General features: G+C 25.6%; 1 protein-coding gene across 1 annotated transcript in view; it reads left to right on the forward strand.

The window, feature by feature from the left end:
* Positions 1-20,526, forward strand: part of LOC134835157 (homeobox protein homothorax-like) — a 98,479-nt gene that overhangs the window by 25,600 nt on the left and 52,353 nt on the right. The window contains exon 3 of the mRNA XM_063850027.1: positions 1,176-1,324. Coding sequence (XP_063706097.1) covers positions 1,176-1,324 — 149 coding nt within the window. The remainder of the gene's footprint in view (positions 1-1,175; positions 1,325-20,526) is intronic.

Raw genomic sequence — 20,526 nt, forward strand, 5'->3', positions numbered from 1 at the left:
TAAATAATTTTCATTAAGCTGAAAAATTGAAATAATAACAAGTAAATGGAGTTAAATATTGCAATTTGGAATAAAAATTTTAAATGTTGCATTAGGGATAACATTTTAAAATGTGCATTGGGATTAAAGTTAAAAATTTACATTGGGGAAAAAATTTAAATTTTGCATTTGGATTAAAAAATTAAAAATTAAAATAAAAATAAGTTTATTGGTTCTAAAAATGTGCACTGAGAATAAAAATTTTAAAATGTGTATTGGGACAAATTATTTAAATGTGTATTGGGATTAAATTCAGATAAAAAAATGAATGTACATTGGGTCAAAAAAAATTTTTTGAAACAAAATTCCCAAGTCACATTCTTCATTTAATCTGAATTTAATCCCAATGCACATTTTAATAATTTGCCCCAATGAACATTTTAAAAATTTTCCAGCTGTCTTTTAAACCAAATATTTTTTAAAAAATGCGTTAAAAGTTTAAAATTGTACAGACGTTTGCATTTTAATGTCATCCTCGCCCTTTTTCGTCGTCCTGCGCGACAGTAAATGAACAACAGGTCCATTATGTTGTCGTATTGTACAATTAACTGTCATATGACGTTTTATGGTTTGTTTTGGCTGGCTGCGATCTTAAATCATGTACAGTAGCAGCAGCTACCATTAAAATCTCTCTCTCACTCGTTTTCTCCCCGTTTATAATTTTTCCATTATCCGATAATATTATGGACAATAAAATTTGCATTTTATAGCTTTTTGTCTTTGGAAGCATTTCTGAATGTGAAAAAGAAGAAAGGGGGAGTTGTCACGTGTGCTTATCTCCGCTCACATTCTTTTTTACGACGCTGAGACAAATTACGATAACTTTTGACGATGATGATGACAACAAAACATCAAAACAACGACAACCTTGACCCATTTGTTCCTTTTTTTTAATTCCATTTTATTGTTATTATTATGAGGTTTATTATTATTATTATTTTTGTCGCACTCGTCAACTCAACTCAAAATTCATTCACCCGAAACCCGGTCGATAAATTAGACGATGATAATAACAATAATCGTAAAAATGTTAAAATTTTTTTCGTCTACGCGACGTTCTAGACAAGTTGTCGTCTGGCATTCTTTTTTTTTTATTTATTTGATTGTTAATTTTTGTTTTTTTTTTGTCTTTACAGGTGATGCAAGTAATGCTAGTATTGGTAGTGGGGAAGGAACGGGGGAAGAAGACGACGATCCAAACGGTAAAAAGAACCAAAAGAAACGTGGTATATTTCCTAAAGTGGCAACAAATATCCTTAGAGCGTGGCTGTTTCAACATCTAACGGTAAGTGGATTTTTTATTTTTAATTTTATGAATTTCTAAAAAGAGTGAATTTAACATATTTAAGATTTCAGAAAAATTAAATAAAAAAAATATTTTTTATTTAAAATTAAAAAATAATTATTTTTAATAGTTGAAAAAATTATTAAAAATTGAATTTTATTAATTAAATTTATTTTAATAATTTTATTCACTTTTTTAATTAAAAAATATTTTTTTTTTTAAATAAAAAATAAATTATTTTAAAAATAAAAATTAAATTAAATTTAAAAATAATTCAATATTTAATTTAAAAATATTTTTTAATAAAAATGAAATATTTTAAATGTTATTTAAAAAAATAAAATTAAATTTTTTTATTTAAATAAATTTTTTGAATTAAAAAATAAATCGAATTAAATTTAATAAATTATTTTATTTATTAATTAAATATTTTTTAAATTAATAAATAATTCTATATTGAATTTATTTTCGTTAAATTTTTAATTCTTAAATATTATTAAAATAAATTATTTTTTTTATATAATTTTTTTAATTAAATAAAAATAAATAAAATATTTTAAATATTATTTTAAAGAAAATTAATTTTTTTTTATTGAATTAAAATTTAAAAATATTTCACTGAAAAAAAATCAAAAAATTGTATAATTATTATTCATTTTATTAAATTAAATTAAAAAATATTTTTTAATTAATTTTTATTTCATTAATTATTTCAATTTTATTCAATAAATTAAAAATAAATTAATAAAAATTTTATTTCTTAACTTTTTTATTAATTTATTATTTAAAAATGTTAAATTCACCCTTTTTTAAATTCATAAAATTTTTATTTGAAATTTTTCTCTTTGAACTGAGTACAAAATCGAGTATAAAATCGAGAAATAAATCATCGGACTGGATTATTGCCGTTACAAAAGGTGACAAGTAACATGCTCTCCATTTAATTTTAAACAAGAATTTCGACTTCAAGGGTAGCTGCGCGAGCAAAATTGCGACAAAAGACTCTTTGCAAAAAAAAAAAAATGATATATGCGAAAAACTATCTTGCTACACAGCTCGTTAAGTTAAAAGACATTCATGCGAAGTTAGGTCTATGACCATCCTCCTCTCTCGGTTCGGCAAACGAACACATTTTAATGATCTTGTTGAAACACAAAAATGATATATGGCAATTTATTTTTGCGCGAGTGTATTATTAGAACGACAAGCGACGCCGTTCTCATGCGACGACGACGACACTTCATAATGATATCTTTATTAGATTTGTACTTTTTTCTGTCGATTAACGCAAAAAAATCCGTAAAAGTAACATTTAAATGGCGTTAAACACGGGCCAAGAGCGAATAAATCAATGGCATGACACGGCGCTGCCGTACTTTGTGTGGGAGACTTGCCAATGCGTGTTATGACATCAATGCCCCAGTTATTTTTAATGCAGTAAATCATTCGCGGAGCTTTTAAAAAGTATTATTTTTTTATAGATTTGGTCCATCCAACAGGCACAAAAAAGCCATCAGACAAGAATTTTCATTAAATTTTTCCCTCCTATCGTCCCTCCGCCGCCGCACAAACGACGACGACGACATCGCAAAACGACTGACGAAATTAAATCCAGTTGAAAAAAAAAAGTATTTTTTGTCATTTCTCTGTGAAAATTCGCTCTACTCTACACGAGTGTATACAATTTCATTAAAATCTAACACCCTCCATAAATCACTCAGACGACACTATTCGTTGTTGCTGCTGCTGCTGCTCCGTTCTCGGTGTATTTACAACCAACTCGCATTTATGGGGACATGAAATTGAATCAGAAGAGTGAATTTTCATATGTGGCTCGTTCATCGTACATTTACTTACCCAAAGTCCGTGTGTGTCGTGTGTGTGTTTTTGCGAATTCCTGACGTTGTTCGAGGTGCTAGAGATGACAATTTTAACAACGCAACGCCATAATACAGAGATATTTTCCCAATTTGGGAGATTTCGTAAGGCATAAAAAAATGAAAAAAAGGGTAAACTTCCATCATAATACTCGTTTGTTGGATCATTGTCAAAATTTTGTGTGAGATTCGAACGAGATCTGAAGCGAGAAAAAATTTATTTTAATTATTTATTAAAAATTAATTAAAAAAAATATTTTTTTTAATTTTAAAAATTTTTAAATAATTTTTTTATTAATTTTTTTTTATTAAAATTAAAATAAATTTAATAAAAATATTTAAAATTAAAATAAAAATATTTAATAAAAAAATTATTTAAAATTTTTCAAAATTTAAATTTTTCGATTTTTAAATTTTAATTAAATTTTCCATAAAAAAAAATATTTTAAATTAATAAATTAAAAAAAATAGTTGAATAAATTATTTAAATTAAATTAAATGTGTAAAAATTATTTAAAAATTATTTGTAATTTTTGAAAAAAAAAATTTAAATATTTTTTTTCAGTTCTAATTTAGTTTAATATTATCAATAAATTTATTATAAGAAATTAAATAAAAATTAATCAAAACGAAAAAAAAAATATTTAAAATTTTATTTAAAAAAATTTCATAAATTTTAAAAATATTAAAAATTATTAAAATAATAATGATTTATAATTTTTTAATCATTTAACAAAAATTTTAAAAAAAATATTAATATTATTTTAATTTTTTTAATAATATTAATATAAGAAAAAAAAATTAAAAAATAAAAAAATACAAATTTACTTCATTTTACGAAAATTTTGATAAAAATTTATCAATTAAAAAAATGTTCATTTTTAATTTAATTTAAAAATTATATTAATTTAATTATTTTATTAAAAATTTTAATTTAATTAATTTTAATTTTATTTTAATATTTAATTTTATTAAATGAAAAAATTAAGGGAAATAATATTTTTTTAAATTTTAAAACTCAAATGCGAAATATGAATTTTTTACAACTCCAAGAGAGGCTTTAAATTGTTCATCATCGCATGAATGAAAACGATGGGAACATCAGACGTTCTTTCTCCGGCTCCGTTCTCTGGCATGTCATGTCACAGGGAAAAACTATTTTCATATAAAATAAAATAAAATAACAGACAAAAGCAAATATGTACATGATATTGCTAGTCGCTTGCTCTGTTATTGTACTTAAATATAATGTCTGGTATTCCATCATACGACTCTCTCTATTCTACATGCGAAATAACAAGAGCTTTGTAATAATATGGCAAAACGTGTAAAATTTTCCTATTAAACGCAAAAGACCGTATATAAATAAGTATCATGACGTGCTTTATGCCGCTCTTGCCAGAGTACAGGCGGACAACAAATGAAAATGGAGGAATTGATGAAATGTGCACCATTTTGATGTGTTTTCTACTTTCCGACTAAAGTTATATCATTACCCGGGGTAGTATTTGCGCCGAGTATTTTGTTTTGGTCGTACACATAAAATGAAACGACAACGTCTATCATGCCATGATTTTTTTTTTGTATTTTTGCACAGGCAACGCGCAGTAGGCACGTGGAGTTATTTTGGAATGTGAATACGACTTCAGGAAATTTTAAATTACGCTTTAGATAAAAATAAATTATATTTTTCCCTTTAAAAAGTGCTTATTTTTCCATTATTTTACATGCTTTTGATCATCGTTCACGTGAGCGGGTTAACGGGGAAAATTGAATTTTTGTACGAATTTTTAGCGAAAAATAATTTTGACAATAGAAAATTTGTCAATTTTTTTTTAAATTAGAGAAAAAAAAATAATGTTTGATATTTTAAAAAAAAAATATGAATTTAATTGTTAAAATTTTATTTCAAAAAAATTTTAAAAAATTTTTTGATACTTTTTATATTATTTAATTAAAAATTATTAAACAAATATAAAATATTTTTTCTTTATTTTTTTTTATTTATTTTATTATTTAATATTTATTAAATATTTAAATTAAAGAAAACAAATAGCTTAATTGTTCAAATTAATTTAATTTTAATGAAAATATTTTTTCATTATTTTTAAATAAATGAAATTACAAAAAAAAAATTTAAAATAATTTTTTTAATTAAATTAAAATATTTAAAATATGTAATTTAATAAACTAAAAAAAAAAAATTAAATTAAATAAATTTTAATTAATTTTTAAAATTATTTAAATTTTTTAAAATTAAAATTGAAGAATAACACGAAATTAATTTTTATAAAATATTAAAAAAAAATAAATTATAAAAAAATAATTTTTAATTAATTAAATAATTTTTTATTTTCTTATAAAAAAAATCTAAGAAAATTAATAAAAAAATATTTCCCGTAAAAAAAAAATAATAATGACAATAATAATAACAACAAAAAACCTTCTAAAAACGTAAAATCAGCAAAACGACAGAAAACCACTCGAAAAAATATTTATTGCTGAGATTTTCTAAAAAGCGACAACAACATGAACACACAAACACACAACTAGACGACTCAACATAAAATAATAATTCAACAAACAATAAATAAATTGCGAAAAAACAAGCTCGAGATAAATAAATATCAACGTGGATAATCATAAATATGGTTCGTTGCTCAAAATTTAATGAGCTCAATTGTGTGTGTGTGTGGATTACATTTGCTGATCGCTTATTTTTCGGATCCGTTGCAATTATTGCCCTGCAGCAAGGCGCGATTGGATACCGAAAAATTCGAAATTGCAATCGACGACGACGATGACTGTGACAGCACCGTATTAAAATGCTATAAAATGTCCGATTCTAAAAGATAAATTTGACATTCGACAAGTGATTTACAACGTTGGCAATATTTTTGTGCACAGAGAGAGAGAGCGTTTTTTTTGCCAATTTATTGTTATTAAAGGATTACAATTATTAACGATAAAAATTTCGACCGATAAATACTTCATGTTGTTATTTGCGGTGGTTTGACAATTTTCTAACAAACTAACTGAAAAATCGTGATGCGTCGGTTTTGTGGTTGGAAATGCATCGAAATAACTTTTCCCGGGCAAAATGCTGGACAATAAAAATGGATTACAAGCCAATTGATGCGAAATAGTTGCAAATCTCGTAAAGTAAGGAAAATCTCTCACATGACAGATACAAATCAACAATTCATTCGTAAAATATTCATCATATTTTTTTTTTGTTTGTGCAAAACTCCCTCCATATGTGATGAGGCGAATGATGATGGACAACGTTCTTTTGCATTGTCATGATAAAGATTACATTTTTCCGTACAAATTTATTCATGTGTGGATTTTTCTCCGTATTTTGCGAGGGATGTGAACGGAAATGTAGTCATTTTTGCGACAGGAAATGGACTTGTGGGTTGACATTTCCGATCTAGATGCTGCGTTTGAGAAATATGAGACGAGATGAGATCATGAAATTTAATTACTGAAAGGAAAAAAATAATATTATTAAAAAAGTATTGTTTTTAGGTTTAAAAAAAATAAAAAAAAATAATTAAAAAAAATTAAAATAACATTTTTTAATTTTTTCGTTCGTTTTTTTATAAAAATTTGTTGAAAAATAAATTAAAATATTTTTTTCTTAAAAATTTGTAAATTTTTGACAATAACGAGTCAAAAATTTGTAGATGTCAATTCAAAAAATGACCGTTAAAAATTTGAAAATCGTTTTTTGCTAATTCAAACTTGAAATATTAATATTTTTTTGTTAAAAAGGCGTCTAATTCAAAATTTATTTTTTTAAAATCCACAAAAAAAAAAATTTACACGAAATTTCAAACAAAGAACTCTTAAAAATTTAAAAATCGTATTGAATTATTATTTAAATTATTTTTTAATTAATTTATTTATTTTAAAAACTTTATTTAACACAATTTTTTTTAAATATTTTATTAATTAATATTTAAATAAAAAAAAATATTTTTAATAAAATAAAATTAATAATTAAAATTAAATAAATTAAATTAAATATTAAAAAATTTAAATTTTTTTATTATTAAAATAATTAAAATAAATAAAAATTTTTTAAATTTAAATTCAAAAATAAATCTTTAATTTAACTAAATAAAATTTAAATAAATTAATTTTAATTTAATTTTTTATTTCAATATGTTTTATTATTTTTTTAAACATGATCAAATAAATTTTAATAAATAAATAAATTAAATAATAATTAAATAAATAAATTTATTTAAAATTAAAATAATTAAAAAAAAAATATTTTTTAAGCTTTAAAATTATTTTCACAGAATTTAAAATTTTTCACAGAATTTTAACTTTTTTACAAAATAAAAAAAAATAACATTCCTGTTTACTCGCCATGACAGTCATTTCCCACTCTCTCTCTCGACATCCATCTACTCAAACAATAGTTTTGCATTTTTGCGCTTATCTACCAACCATCCCGACAACACAAAAACGCAAACAAACACGAACGACGGCGATGTGACATGAATACAATGAATTTTCGGGGAAAATCTAATTTTGCAAGTAACCGATCTGAAAGCTGAAACTTGTATTTTTAGTGTGAATTGCAGTTGCTGTAATTTGTAATTATCTGGATTTTGAGCTTTTGTGTGTGGAAAAGTAACAGAAATAAACAATTGAAAACAAAAGAGCGCGCGCTTGGGAAAATATTCCGCCTTTTGTTGCGTTCCCATGCTCATCTTCAAAAATTTTATCTGATAAACGCGCAAGAGAGAGAAACAAACATGTTTGTTGGGTTTTTTTCGTTACATGACTGGCATCCAAAGTTGTTTGTATCAAAAAATGTGTCCAAGCCAAATCAGTTAGAGAGGCGCGCGCGACAGGGAATCCATATCTCCCGCAATGTTAACACACCATTTACATTGCATCGCGCTACTCTCGGCCCCGATGCGATATCATCACACACACACACGGAACACTGATTATTAACGAACAATAACAAAACACACAACATAAATTGGCTGGTTACTTGTTTTACACGTCAGTCCGTGCCTTTCATTTTTTCTCGCTTGTACGGGCGATATCTGATCAATTTTTTTCCGAACAAATCTTAGAAATAACAAAAAATACAGATTTGAGAGAAGTGAAGAGAAGAAATTAAGTCACAGCTGGAAATATCTTTCGAAACGAAAAAAAAAATCGCTTTTAATTATAATTATTGCCTTGCGTTATTTTCTCCCTCCTCGAAATAACGAAAGCCCTTCATTTTCATAATTTTCCATGTTTTTCCTCATGAACGTTGCAAACATGCATGTTACTGGCAGAGAACGTTGGAGGCCCCAGGTGTTTTTCCCAGCTTAAGATAAAGCCTTTTTGAACAAATATACAAACAAACAAACAAATGTATGATGTGTGTATTTGTGTGCGTATGTACAAGTCATCATCATCAACAAACACACAAAAATAAAACCTTGAGCTTAGTTACAATAATACTTTTTTGTGCTTCATTTTTATTTTTTGTGAGGATTTTTTTTTTGTTTTAAGACGAGATTTTCGTTTTTTTATTTAGAGGAGTATATAAAAATATTTTTTGACAGATGACAGACGTCAAAATTTTACTGACAATTGAATTTTTTAAAGTTCTGAATAAAAAATTTGTAAAATAAAAAATTCTTAACGAATGGTTTTTAACAAAAAACTTTAAAATTCCTGAAAAATTGAAATTTTTTAGAATTTAATTAAAAAAGTCAATTTTGACAGATGTCAAGTGTCAAAATTTTTCAAAAACTGATTCAAATGATAAAATTTGAATAAAAATTGCAAAAATTTCTTTAAATTTGCTTTAAAAAATTATTATTTAATAAAAAAGTTTCAACTGTCATTTTTGACAGGTGTCAAAATTTTTAATTAGTTAAATTTTAAATAATTTTTTTAATTTAATTAAATTTATTACAAAATTATTTTTTAATTAAATTAAATTAATTTAATTATTTTTTTAAATTTTTATAATAAATAAAAAAAATAAATTTAATTTTTTTCAGATATTTTTCTATTCAAAAAATTATTTAAGTGTCAAAATTGACAGCTGTCAAAATTTTGTTAAAAATATTTTTCTTGAACTTTTAGAAAACTTTGAAAAATAAAATTTTTATTTTTAATAAAGCAAAATAATTCTTAAAAATTTTTTGTATTTTAAATGTCATAATTTTGACATCTGTCAAATGTCAAATTTTTTTAAATGTCAAATTAAATTAAAAATTTTTAGAAAAAATTTCTATTATTAATTTTTCGATGAAAATTTATTATTTTTAGATAAATTTTCTTATTTTAAACTTTTGAAGGTTCAAAAAAAATTTTTTTTGACAGCTGTCATCTGTCAAATAATTTTTTTTATTTTTTTTTTTCATAAAATTGCGCAAATCACGTCACTGCAAGAGACACAAAACTTTCAAATCTATCAAAAATTTCCTTAGAAAGTTTCAATCAAATGACTTAATTGCCGACATACTTTTTTTTTTGTCTTATAAATGACACTCATTAACACTTTTTTTTTCGCTTTTTCTTTTTTTTTTCTGCATATTCACACCAATTTAAATGTGTTTTTATTTATTTTTACGCGACGCCATAAATTTTCTTCTGTGACAAATTAAAATTATTCACTTTTCACTTTCGATGTGAGTGATTGCCTCACGACGACAAAGGTTTCGCTCGTTGTTGGACAGGTAAAATTTGCAATCTAACAAATCAACCGCCAGCATGACAATTTTTTTTCGTGTCTTAGTCATGTCAGTCACTCACGTGAGTCTTTCGTGTAATTTATGCATTTTTAAACCTTTTTTTCGGACATGAACGTCGAGCTTTAATGAAGACGACAACCTGCTGGGCGGCATTGCCTGATACGACGTAATAATAAACGTCCCTAAATTTTTTTTTCTTATCTGTCGCTGCGACGATTTTTCCGACACACTCTATTAAATTTTCTTATTAATGTCTTTCCACTGCCGCCGATGACGAAGAAAACTTCATTTTCGAGAGAATTGATGTCCCGCAGAACATCCTTATGCTATTTGCAGCCCATAAATGATCGTTTTACTGTTTGTTTATATGCAATAACGGCGTAATAACAGAAGCAGAAAAAAAAACAAACAAACCATTTAAAGGCCGACTTTAATTACATTTATTTTTTGTGTCGATCTCTTTTTTTGTTGGTCCCTTATGGAAAATCCTTCAGGCCATTAAAAAGGGACATTTTTCCTCATACACCCGGTATACGTCATGCGTGTGCGGCAATATGGATGAAAAATATAAAAAGAAGGACTAAAGAAGGGTGTTTAATGCTTAAAAACAGATTAAGTATGATTTTGAAACGTTTTTAAATTAAATGGGAGAAAAAAATGAACTTTTTTTTTGCTCTATGTGCTAAATATGTAAATAAATGACAAAAAACGAGAGAAAATAGAAGGAGAAGAAGAAGGAGGCTGGGTTCTTGTTCGTCGTCGTCGTTAGGCGATAAATTTAATTGAGGTACCTTTTTTGCGTTTGAAAATGTCTGAAAATGAGAACATCGAAAACGAAACTCTGAATATTTGACCGAAAATAAATTTTAAATGTGAATTTCTTGTCATTCAGGAGTTTCGTAGACCAACATAATTTTGGTCTGTGACCACTACAGTTATTCATAACAAAATAACATTGTACCAAAAGTGCATGTTAGATATTTTTAGAGGGTGCTTTTTGTTAAAATTTTCTATTTCAGATTGTTTGAATAAAAATTTAAAATTAATTAAAATTTGTTTCGAAATTTATTTTTATTAATTTCGAAATTAGTTTAAAAAATTTTTAATTAATATTTCGAATATCGAACAGTTTCGAAAATTATTTTCGAATAATTTTTAAAATTGCTTAAGATTTATTTAAATTTTTTAAAGAAGTTTAAAAAAATTTTTTTACTTTAAAAACTTTGTATAAAATTATTTCGAATTTTTAAAATATATTTTTTCGAACTTTCGTATGATTTTCGAAAAATTTCGAAATTCGAAAATTTGTAAAACATAATTTTGAATTTTGATAAAATAATTAGTATGGATTATTATTTTTTTTAAAATATTCAAAAAATATTAAAATTTTCGAAAAAATTTTCATTTTTATTTAGAATTTTCAAAAAAAAAAAAAAAATTAAATATTTTGAATTTTCGAAATTATTTATATAATTATAATAATTATTATTATTAAAATTATTTTGGAAGTGCAAAAAAATTTTTTAAATTATTTTAAAATAATTAAATATTCAAGAAAAAATATTTAACAAAATTATAAAAAAAAATTATTTGGAAAAATTCAAATTTTTTTCAAGAATGTTCGAAAATAATTTCGAAAATTTAAAATTTGTTCAAAAATGTTCGAAAACAATTTCGAAAAATTAAAATTTCTTTAAGAATATTCGAAGATTATTTCGAAAAATTGAAATTTGTTCAAGAATAATCGAAAATTATTTCGAAAATTATTCAAAATTTTTTTCAAATTGAAAAAAAAAAATATTTTTTAAAAATGAAAAAATAATTTAAAAATTCCGAAAATATTTAAAAGAATTTTTTTCTTAATATTTTTTTTTCGAAAAAAAAAACTAAACTCAGACAAGAATTCTATACATGCAACTTTGTCCATCTAATGGCGTTCTCTTGTTTTTTTTCAAAAATATTTCCTTGTCCGAAACACGAGGGATAGTCTCTTGTACTTTTACAGAAAAACAAAAAAACAAGACAAGAGAGCCGGAGAAAACATCAGAGAAAGATTTTTGGGTTAAGTAAATAATGTGGTTACAACAAAATGGCACATCATATCCTTTTCTCCGCCGCAAAATGAGCTATTTCTACGTTTGTTAGTGTCGAGTCAGCAGCAAGTCGGGTCAGTTTTCTCCCGCACTTGACCGCAACACAGGATAACTTGCAGCACAACTAACTTCACAAATTTTATTTAAAATCATCATGATGAAAAATAAAATGGTGCCAGATCATCTCTCTGCTTGTTGTTGGTTGTTTGTTTGTTATTTTTGCAACAACAACGACAGCAATTTCCTCTCGTTTCTCTGGAAAAACATACTTTTAAAATATTTACACGTAGCACATGCCTAAATAGCTGAAATAGTTAAAAAAATTGTAAATGGACGATAAAATACAAGCAAGTCACATCTGGTTCATGTCCACTTTTTGTTTTTCGGGGCACAAAATTTTAGACTGGTTAAATTTCTGACATGCCAGCTTCGTGTTCGTCGTTTTTCGAGGCAAATTGTTATTAGGGTGATGAGAATTAAAGGGATTATTTCAATTAAAACTGTTCTGGTCCGAGTTTTTATTGTGTCGTGTGACACATCTGGCCTCGTGTATCTCGACGACGCTTGTTTATTTTCGCATTTTATCTCGAGGAAATGTTTTTCCATTCAATTTATGCAAGCAATAGACATCAACGGAATTTATAAAAGTTTCCGTAACTCAATTCTGCTTCCTTTTTCATTCAAATTTCACAATTTTTTTTGCGATTGAAAATGCGTCGTGTCGAGACAGAGACTGCCATTTCCTCTGAAAATGCTTGGAATTCATAAATAAATGTCACTTTTCATATGAAAGGGATTCTTTCAAGCGTTTTGTATTTTATTTTATTTATTTATTTGTGCGAATGTTTCCTCTTTCATGTGTCTCTTTTTCCGAGGAAAATGGAACTAAAGTGACACATATTTTGTAATAAATTTCCCGTAAGAAGCTACGAAATTTATTCAGAGACACAACTTCCCCATCCTCCAATTTTCGTTTCGGGCCGTAATTGAATATGTGACTTACTTATGTTTGATCACACACGCAACGCAAAAAAGCAAAATAAATACAGATTTCATCACATTTTCTATTCAGATCACAAAAACAATCACTTTCTTTCGTTTTTTCTGTCACGTGTGTGAATCCATCCAAAAAAGTCAAAGGTGAAATATAAGATTTAATCAAAAATTTCGTTCGAATCCCTTTCGTCGCAGAATTATTTAAAATAAAACAAAAATGCGATTTGAATCACCAATATTTCATTTTTCGGGAGTTTCGAGGTAATTTATTGCTCTGGAAATCTTCCGTTCAGTGATTCATTGAATCCGTTTTCAGTCAAGGAGCAACACGAAACACAAAAAAAAAATACAATAAAGACGGAACAAATGACAAATTTTCTCGGCATAAATGACACCCAAAGGTGAAATTTAAGCTTTCAACAGCATATTGAAATGAGATTCCCCTTATTTTTGTTATTTTTATTTTGTGTTAAAATATCTGAGAGAAAAAAAAGTCGTAAAATTGTAATTTTTTGTTTAGGAAAATGAAGTGTTTTGGGATGAAATAAAAAAAATCTCATTTTTGTGGTTGAATTGCTTTATTTTTTGTTGTTGTAATTTTTTTCGAATAATTTTAACGGGATTGGAAGGGTAATGGCGTGAAAGGATTTTTTTTGTAAAGAATTAATTTTAACAAATTTATTTTTTTTTTGTTTTTTTTTCAATTTTCTAAATATTTAATAAAAATAATGATTCAAACTTGAAATTTTATTTTAAATTAATTTTTATTATTTTTTTTTCTAATTTGCTTGCTAATTGTATTTTTTATTTTTTTTAAAATTTATTTTTTTTTCAAAAAAAATTTTAAAAATAAAATTTATTAAAAAAATTATAATTTAAAAAAAAAATAAAATTTAATTAGCAAATAATAAAAAATAAATAAAATTAATTTAAAATAAAATTTCAAGTTTAAATCATAATTTTTTATCAAATATTTGAAAAAAATAAAAAAAATTTGGATAAAAAAAAATTTATTTAAAAATGAAAATAAAATAAATAAACAATAAATTTAATAAAAATATTAATTAATTAATAATTTTATTTAATTGATTTTTTAATATTTTCTATTTTTTTATTTTTTTTTTAAGTTTGAAAATGAGCATTTTTCATGAATTAAATTTACAAAAGCTACTCTCGATTAATTTTTAATTGAAATAATTCATTATTTTATCGATTAAACCCATCATGAGCACCTTTTAAGTCTCAGATTTTTCCATTTTTGACATCTTTGAGAATTTCATCGAATGTAAATGGCGGCTTTTCCTCCTCAAAATCCTTGAATTAATCAATTTAAAGAATTCAAGGTCATAATTTTGTATAAAACTCGGATTTTATTCGAATTTCTTTCAGTTTTTGTTCAGATTTTTCACTCAACCAATCAAAATGGAAGCAATTTTCCGCAAATGTGAAAAAGCTCTTGCCGTTTTCGGCATGAATTTCTTCAACACTCAAGACGAGACGAAAAATCACGCCGCTCGTCGTCACATTTTGTACACTATTGGCTGCGTTTGGAACACAATTGTCGGAATTCACTCTTGTTTCGTACTTGGCAACTCCATCCCTTACAACGTGATCATCTTGATCTACGTCACTGGCTTCGTTTTTACCGAAATTTACGTTCAATACGTCTGGTATCATCGCCTGCTTTATCGCAAGTTGAAAGCTTTCGTTATGGGCTTTTATGAGAAGCGGGGGCATCCGTATGTCGATGAGGAGGTCAAATTGGCGAACGAGAAATGCTTCAAAGTGGTTGATAAAGTCACGAAAATGATCACAGTTTATTACGGATGTTCCGTTACCGGCTTCGCTTTGTCATTTTTAACAACTCCGTACAAGATGTCAGTGCCAATGAGCGTCCCGGGTCTCGATACGGAAAAACAATCGACTTATTTTATCAATTATTTCTCGCAATCGATCCCGTTATGTTGCGTTTTTTGCTTTTTCGGATGCGATTTGACGGTTTTTGCGATTTTTATGTTTCACATCATCTACGAGTCGCGTCTAATTGGCAAGATTTGCTTGAAACTCGGCGAAAAGGAGGCTTGCGATTACATCGATCACGCTTTGAAGTACTCCCAATTCCAAATATGGCGTTCGCAGGGCTTCATTAAGGACGAATTCAAGGAGGAACGAAGATTGCTGGATAACAGAAATAATTCGCGCGATTTGATAAAGATCATCATGCATTACCACGTAAAATTGTTAGAAGCCATTAACGACGTCTCGAAATTGTATCTTTTCACGGGTTTCATGTGGGAAGTGCTGCTCGTTCTCGCGATGGTTGGAAATCTCATCATGATGCACATGAGCACGGAAATGATTGTCGTAATTGGTCCGACGCTCGTCATGGAAGTTTCGCAATATTTTATCGTTTCGTGGGTAAGTCAAGCAATTAAACAGGCAAATGAGGATATCTCGAACTCCATTTGGGCTTCGAAGTGGTATTGGTTGACGGCAGATGACAAAAGAGATGTTTTGATGATTTTGACGTTGGCGACGCAACCAAAGTCGTTTTGCATTGGCGGCTTAATTGAAGCGAATTTGGAACGTTTTACGGATATGTCAAAGTTTAATTATAATTTGGGGCTTTTTACGAATTTGTTGTTGAATTCAGCGGATTTGCATTAAATTATTTAAAAAAAAAATTTTTTTGAGCACTTGTAATTACACATTTTAATATTTTAATAAAATAAAAAGACACAAAGCACCAAAAATTAATTTTTTAAAAATTAAAAAAAAAATAATAATTTTAATTCCTTGATTTAAAATTTTTTTTTAGAATTATTCTTATTTAATTAGAAAATTTTAATTTATTTAATTAATTAAAAATTAATTTTTTAATTAATTTGTTTATTTAATTATTTATTAATTAATTAAATTATTTTTTATTTATTTTATTTTGTCATAATTTGAAAACTTTAGTTTATTATTTATAAAAAAAAACTCATAAAAATTGTCGCCACGTGAATTTCCTCCAAAGTAAAACAAAATCCATTTAAGCAAACTTCATGTTGTTCATTCACAAATCATTTTGTTCTCTCAAATGGGAAATGTCTTAAATTAAACTACAGCAACTTGCTACGAATGACGACGACGACGAACGACACGACAATATATGAATAGGAACAAGGAAGTAAAAGGTATTAAAAGCTATCAGAGAATATTGTTCTTGTCTTGTTTAGGAATTTAATTTTGTGTGTTTCTCCTCCTTTGCCGATGGAAAATTTATTTATAACAAAACATGTTTAATGCAAATTAGATGAAATATGTTGTTGTTGTTGTATTTTGTCATTTTCCTTCATTTTACTTTGTCTTCAAACCCATGAGACTTAAAAAGTAGCTTTTGTCGCATTTTGAAGAAAAAAGAATTTTTGAAATGTGCATTGGGTTGAAATTTTTTGAATGTTCTATGGAATGAAAATTTAAAATGTGCCTTGGGTCAAAAATTTAAATGTTAACTGAATGAAAATGTTAAAAATGCTTCAAAATGTTCATTGGGTTAATTAAAAATTTCAATAAAAAAAATTCAAAATATGCATTAGGTCAAAATTTTAAATTAATTTATTTAAATTTAATAAATTAAAAAATTAAAATAAATTAATTTAAAAAAAATAAAAATATGCAAATTAATTGAAAATAGGTATAAAAGAAAATTTAAAATGTTAACTGGGTCAAAATTAAAAAAAAAATTAAATTTTTAAAAAATGTGCATTGGGATGATAAAAATTTAATTGAAGAAAAATTAAAATATCTGACGTCAATTTCAAATATTTTTACATTTCTCCGAAAAAATTAGAATTCAACAAAATTTATTATCAGCGGAAAAACTAATTTGCCTTATCACACATCCAAAATCAATGACCAGATCCCGCCTGCCAGCAATGTAATTAAAATTCTAACCACCACATAATAATGCCAATGTGTCATTATTTTATTCCGAATGTCTCGTATTTTTGTTATAAATAATTTTAAATTGCCATTATTATTAGAATTCATTAGTACTGGCACACACAACTCTCGTACCGCCATGGATATGAAAAAAAAGACAATGCCTGGTTAAATAAATGTAAAACCGATTACGTGTACCATTTGTTATCAATTTTTGTTTATATTTTAATTGCATTTATTTATCTCATTAATTACGTGTCTCTGTGCCGCCGATATTGACCAAAAATAATGAGTTTCAAATCAGAAATCTATGATTTTGTGTGGGCGAGAGCAGAGCAAAGCAAAGCAAAGGCGAGTCGAGTGCATACATGCGAAAACGAGATAAGCCGATATTTTGCCTGCGTCCATTTAGAGGTTATGAGTTAATTAAACTGACTTGGCGAGCTGTACGGCGAAACTGACTGTGTTTCCTTTCTTGCTGCACGATTCCTATATTTGGGCTGCAAGTAATTTATTTTCCGTTTCAAAGAGTTTGTTCTTGTGTGTGCGAAAAGTAAATAAAGTGCTACGGATAGTATCAACAACATTAACATCATATTTCACGATGGAATTCTTTCGGTTTTTGTTCTAAGAGAGGGAATTGAAAATGTGAAAAATTCAAGTTTCGCAAAAAATTTAAAATTTTTTTGAAGTTTTTAACGAACAAAATTCAATTTTTGAAAATTTTCTCAAAAATTGGTAAATATTTTAGTAAAATTTTAGATTTTTTGAAAAAAAAAAAAAATAATAAAAATTCAAAAAAAAGTTAAAAAATTGAAAAATATGACATCTGTCAGTTTAAAAATTTGTCCGTTAAATTTAAAAAAATATAAAAAATTATAAAAATTATAAAAAAATAATTTTTATGAAAAAAATGTGGCATTTATTAATTTAAATTTATTAATTGATAATTAAATTTAAAAAAAAATTAAATAAATTGAAAAAATATAAAAAAATACATCTGTCAATTCAAAAACTGTCCGTTAAAATTAATTAACAATTTAATTATTTTAAAAAATTTTAAATTCAAATTAAATAATTATAAAAATAAAATAAAAAATTAAATTATTTTTAAGAAAATTCAACATTTTTATTAACAAAATTTTTTAAAATAAATTTTAAATAAATAGTTAAAAAATTAAAAATTTTGACAACTGTCAGTTTAAATTTTAACAGTTACATTTAAAAAAATAAAATTTTTTAAGGATTTATTTTTTTTTATTTTTTTAAAAAATAAATCTTAAAAATTTTCGAAAACTTAGCAAATAATTTTTTTTTGACATCTGTCAATTCAAAAAAATTTTCGTTAAAATCAAATTTTTTATTTTCGCAAATTTTTCATAAATTTCTTACATTGCAAAAATTCAATTCTCACAATTTTCGTATCTACCTGTGCAAACGAGTATGTTCCAACAAATCACGATATTATAATAATAATTTTAATTCAAATCATGACTAATCAATTTGCTGCAAAAGTGCATTTATAAGCGCGCTGCACAAACAAACAAACAAAATTCAACACAATAATAATACCCTGGAGGGCCAGTCAGCATATCTTGTGCATTAAAAATTTACATAGTTCATCATAATCCAATCAGTGAGTCGTAAAAAATATTTCCATACCTGTGCGAGCATTTCGGAGTAATTCAAATGCAATTATCGTTAAATTATTCATGATCTAATTGAAATTACTCTATTATGTGCCTTTGTTGGTGCTTACGAGCAGCCAGTTCGCTTGATTGGCAAGAAAATTGAAGCCTTTGATGGGAAACTTTTAAGACAGGTTTAATTTTCTGGATGAAATCCGGCAGATAATTTTTCATCACAAGCAAACGCAGCGTGAAACCACAAAATAATAATAAATGAAAACATCAAAAAAATATCGTTTCTTGTTATTTACCCTTCATCATTTTCACTTTTTTTCCTCGCAACTTTGCGTCTTAAAAGGCAGAAAAGACATCAAACAACTTTTCCTTCGTTTCAAATTTTTTCTCTTTTTCATAGATTGAAATTGCGCTCCTGTCGAGTTAAAGCAAGCAGCGCCACATACTGTTCCGATTTTTTTTTCGTCGTGAATGTTTAAATATCATTATTATGATACATTTTTTGCTCTTATCTCTCACTTGCCAGAGCAAATTTTAATCCTGTGTGTTATTTGGCACGCAGTTGGAGAGTTATTACATCGTTGGAGGTACAAAAAAAGAGGAAATGTAAAAAAATGGGCGCCATTTTGAATTTTTTTTAACGGCACATGTTGATTGAAAAATTTTTTGGGAGCTCATATTATGTCTCATTAATTGGGAAATTCATCAACAATTCATTATCAATCCATTTTGAGGAGGAAAAATGTTGGAAAAAATTTAAGGAAAGAGAAAAAAAAATAAATAAACGTTAATTTGCCAAAAAGTTTGATTTATTGACGTGTCTGGGCGATTTCGGGACATGGTAATTAATTAATTTTGGTTTTTTTTCGTTACATTGGAAAAATTAAAAAAAAAAAAAATAAATATTAGGGTAACCAATTGTCTTAAAAAAAATAAATATAAAAGAATAAAATAAAACAAATAAATAAAAATATTTTTTTAAAAAAATTTAATTATTTAAATTAAAAAATTAAAATTATTTTTTATTTAAAAAAAATAATATAAAAATTTTTAATTATTTTTCATTAAAATATAAATTAACATTTAATTATTTATTAAATTAATTTTTAATTAAAATTTTATTAAAATTTAAAAATAAATAATTAAAATTTATTTATTATTTAAATTAAATAAAATAATAAAAAATAAAAATAAATAATTTTTTTATTAAATTGAAAAGAATAAAATTTAAATTTATTTATTTTAAAGAAAAAAATAATTAATCCTTAAAAAAATATTTTTTTTTGTCCCAAAATAATACACAAAAAAATAAATTTCACTCCCAGCCAATTTTTTGTAATAATAAAAAAATAAACAAAAAAAAATATAATTAAATCAATAAACGCATCATTTTTTTGCTGCAACTCCACGCGATGCACATACACGTAGTTAGTCATTATCAGCCATTACATGTCTCTTTTTGTGCCCATCACAAAAAATAAACAAATTAAAAAGTTCACCCAATGATAAAATACAACAAAAAAAAAAGCCGAGCAAAAAAATAATATAAAATGCATTGGTTTTAATTATAATTTTTCAATTTATTCATACATTATTAATTTTCGATTACATCATCACACGATATCATGCCGTTTGCTGTAAAAAGCGCGGCGCATCCCCACAGAGAATTCCGCGTGTGTGTGTCGGTATTGACAACATGATTGCATTAATTTGATACTCTCCGTTCGTCCTCTGTGGCTGTGCCAATGGGAGTCTCACAGCACACAAAAAAAAAGTTATTATTAAGTTTATCATTTGCAGCAAGCAAGCGGTTATTTGCCGAAAATTAATAGTGTGAGTCGTTGTTGCATTCGAGGATTGTTGCAAAAGTAGGAAAATTTTTCGCCTCATCAATTATGAATATTTTCATTATTATATCAATACTAATTACTATTGGTCACG

This window comes from Culicoides brevitarsis, chromosome 3 (genome assembly GCF_036172545.1).
Source record: "Culicoides brevitarsis isolate CSIRO-B50_1 chromosome 3, AGI_CSIRO_Cbre_v1, whole genome shotgun sequence".
NCBI classification, from domain to species: Eukaryota; Metazoa; Arthropoda; class Insecta; order Diptera; family Ceratopogonidae; genus Culicoides; species Culicoides brevitarsis.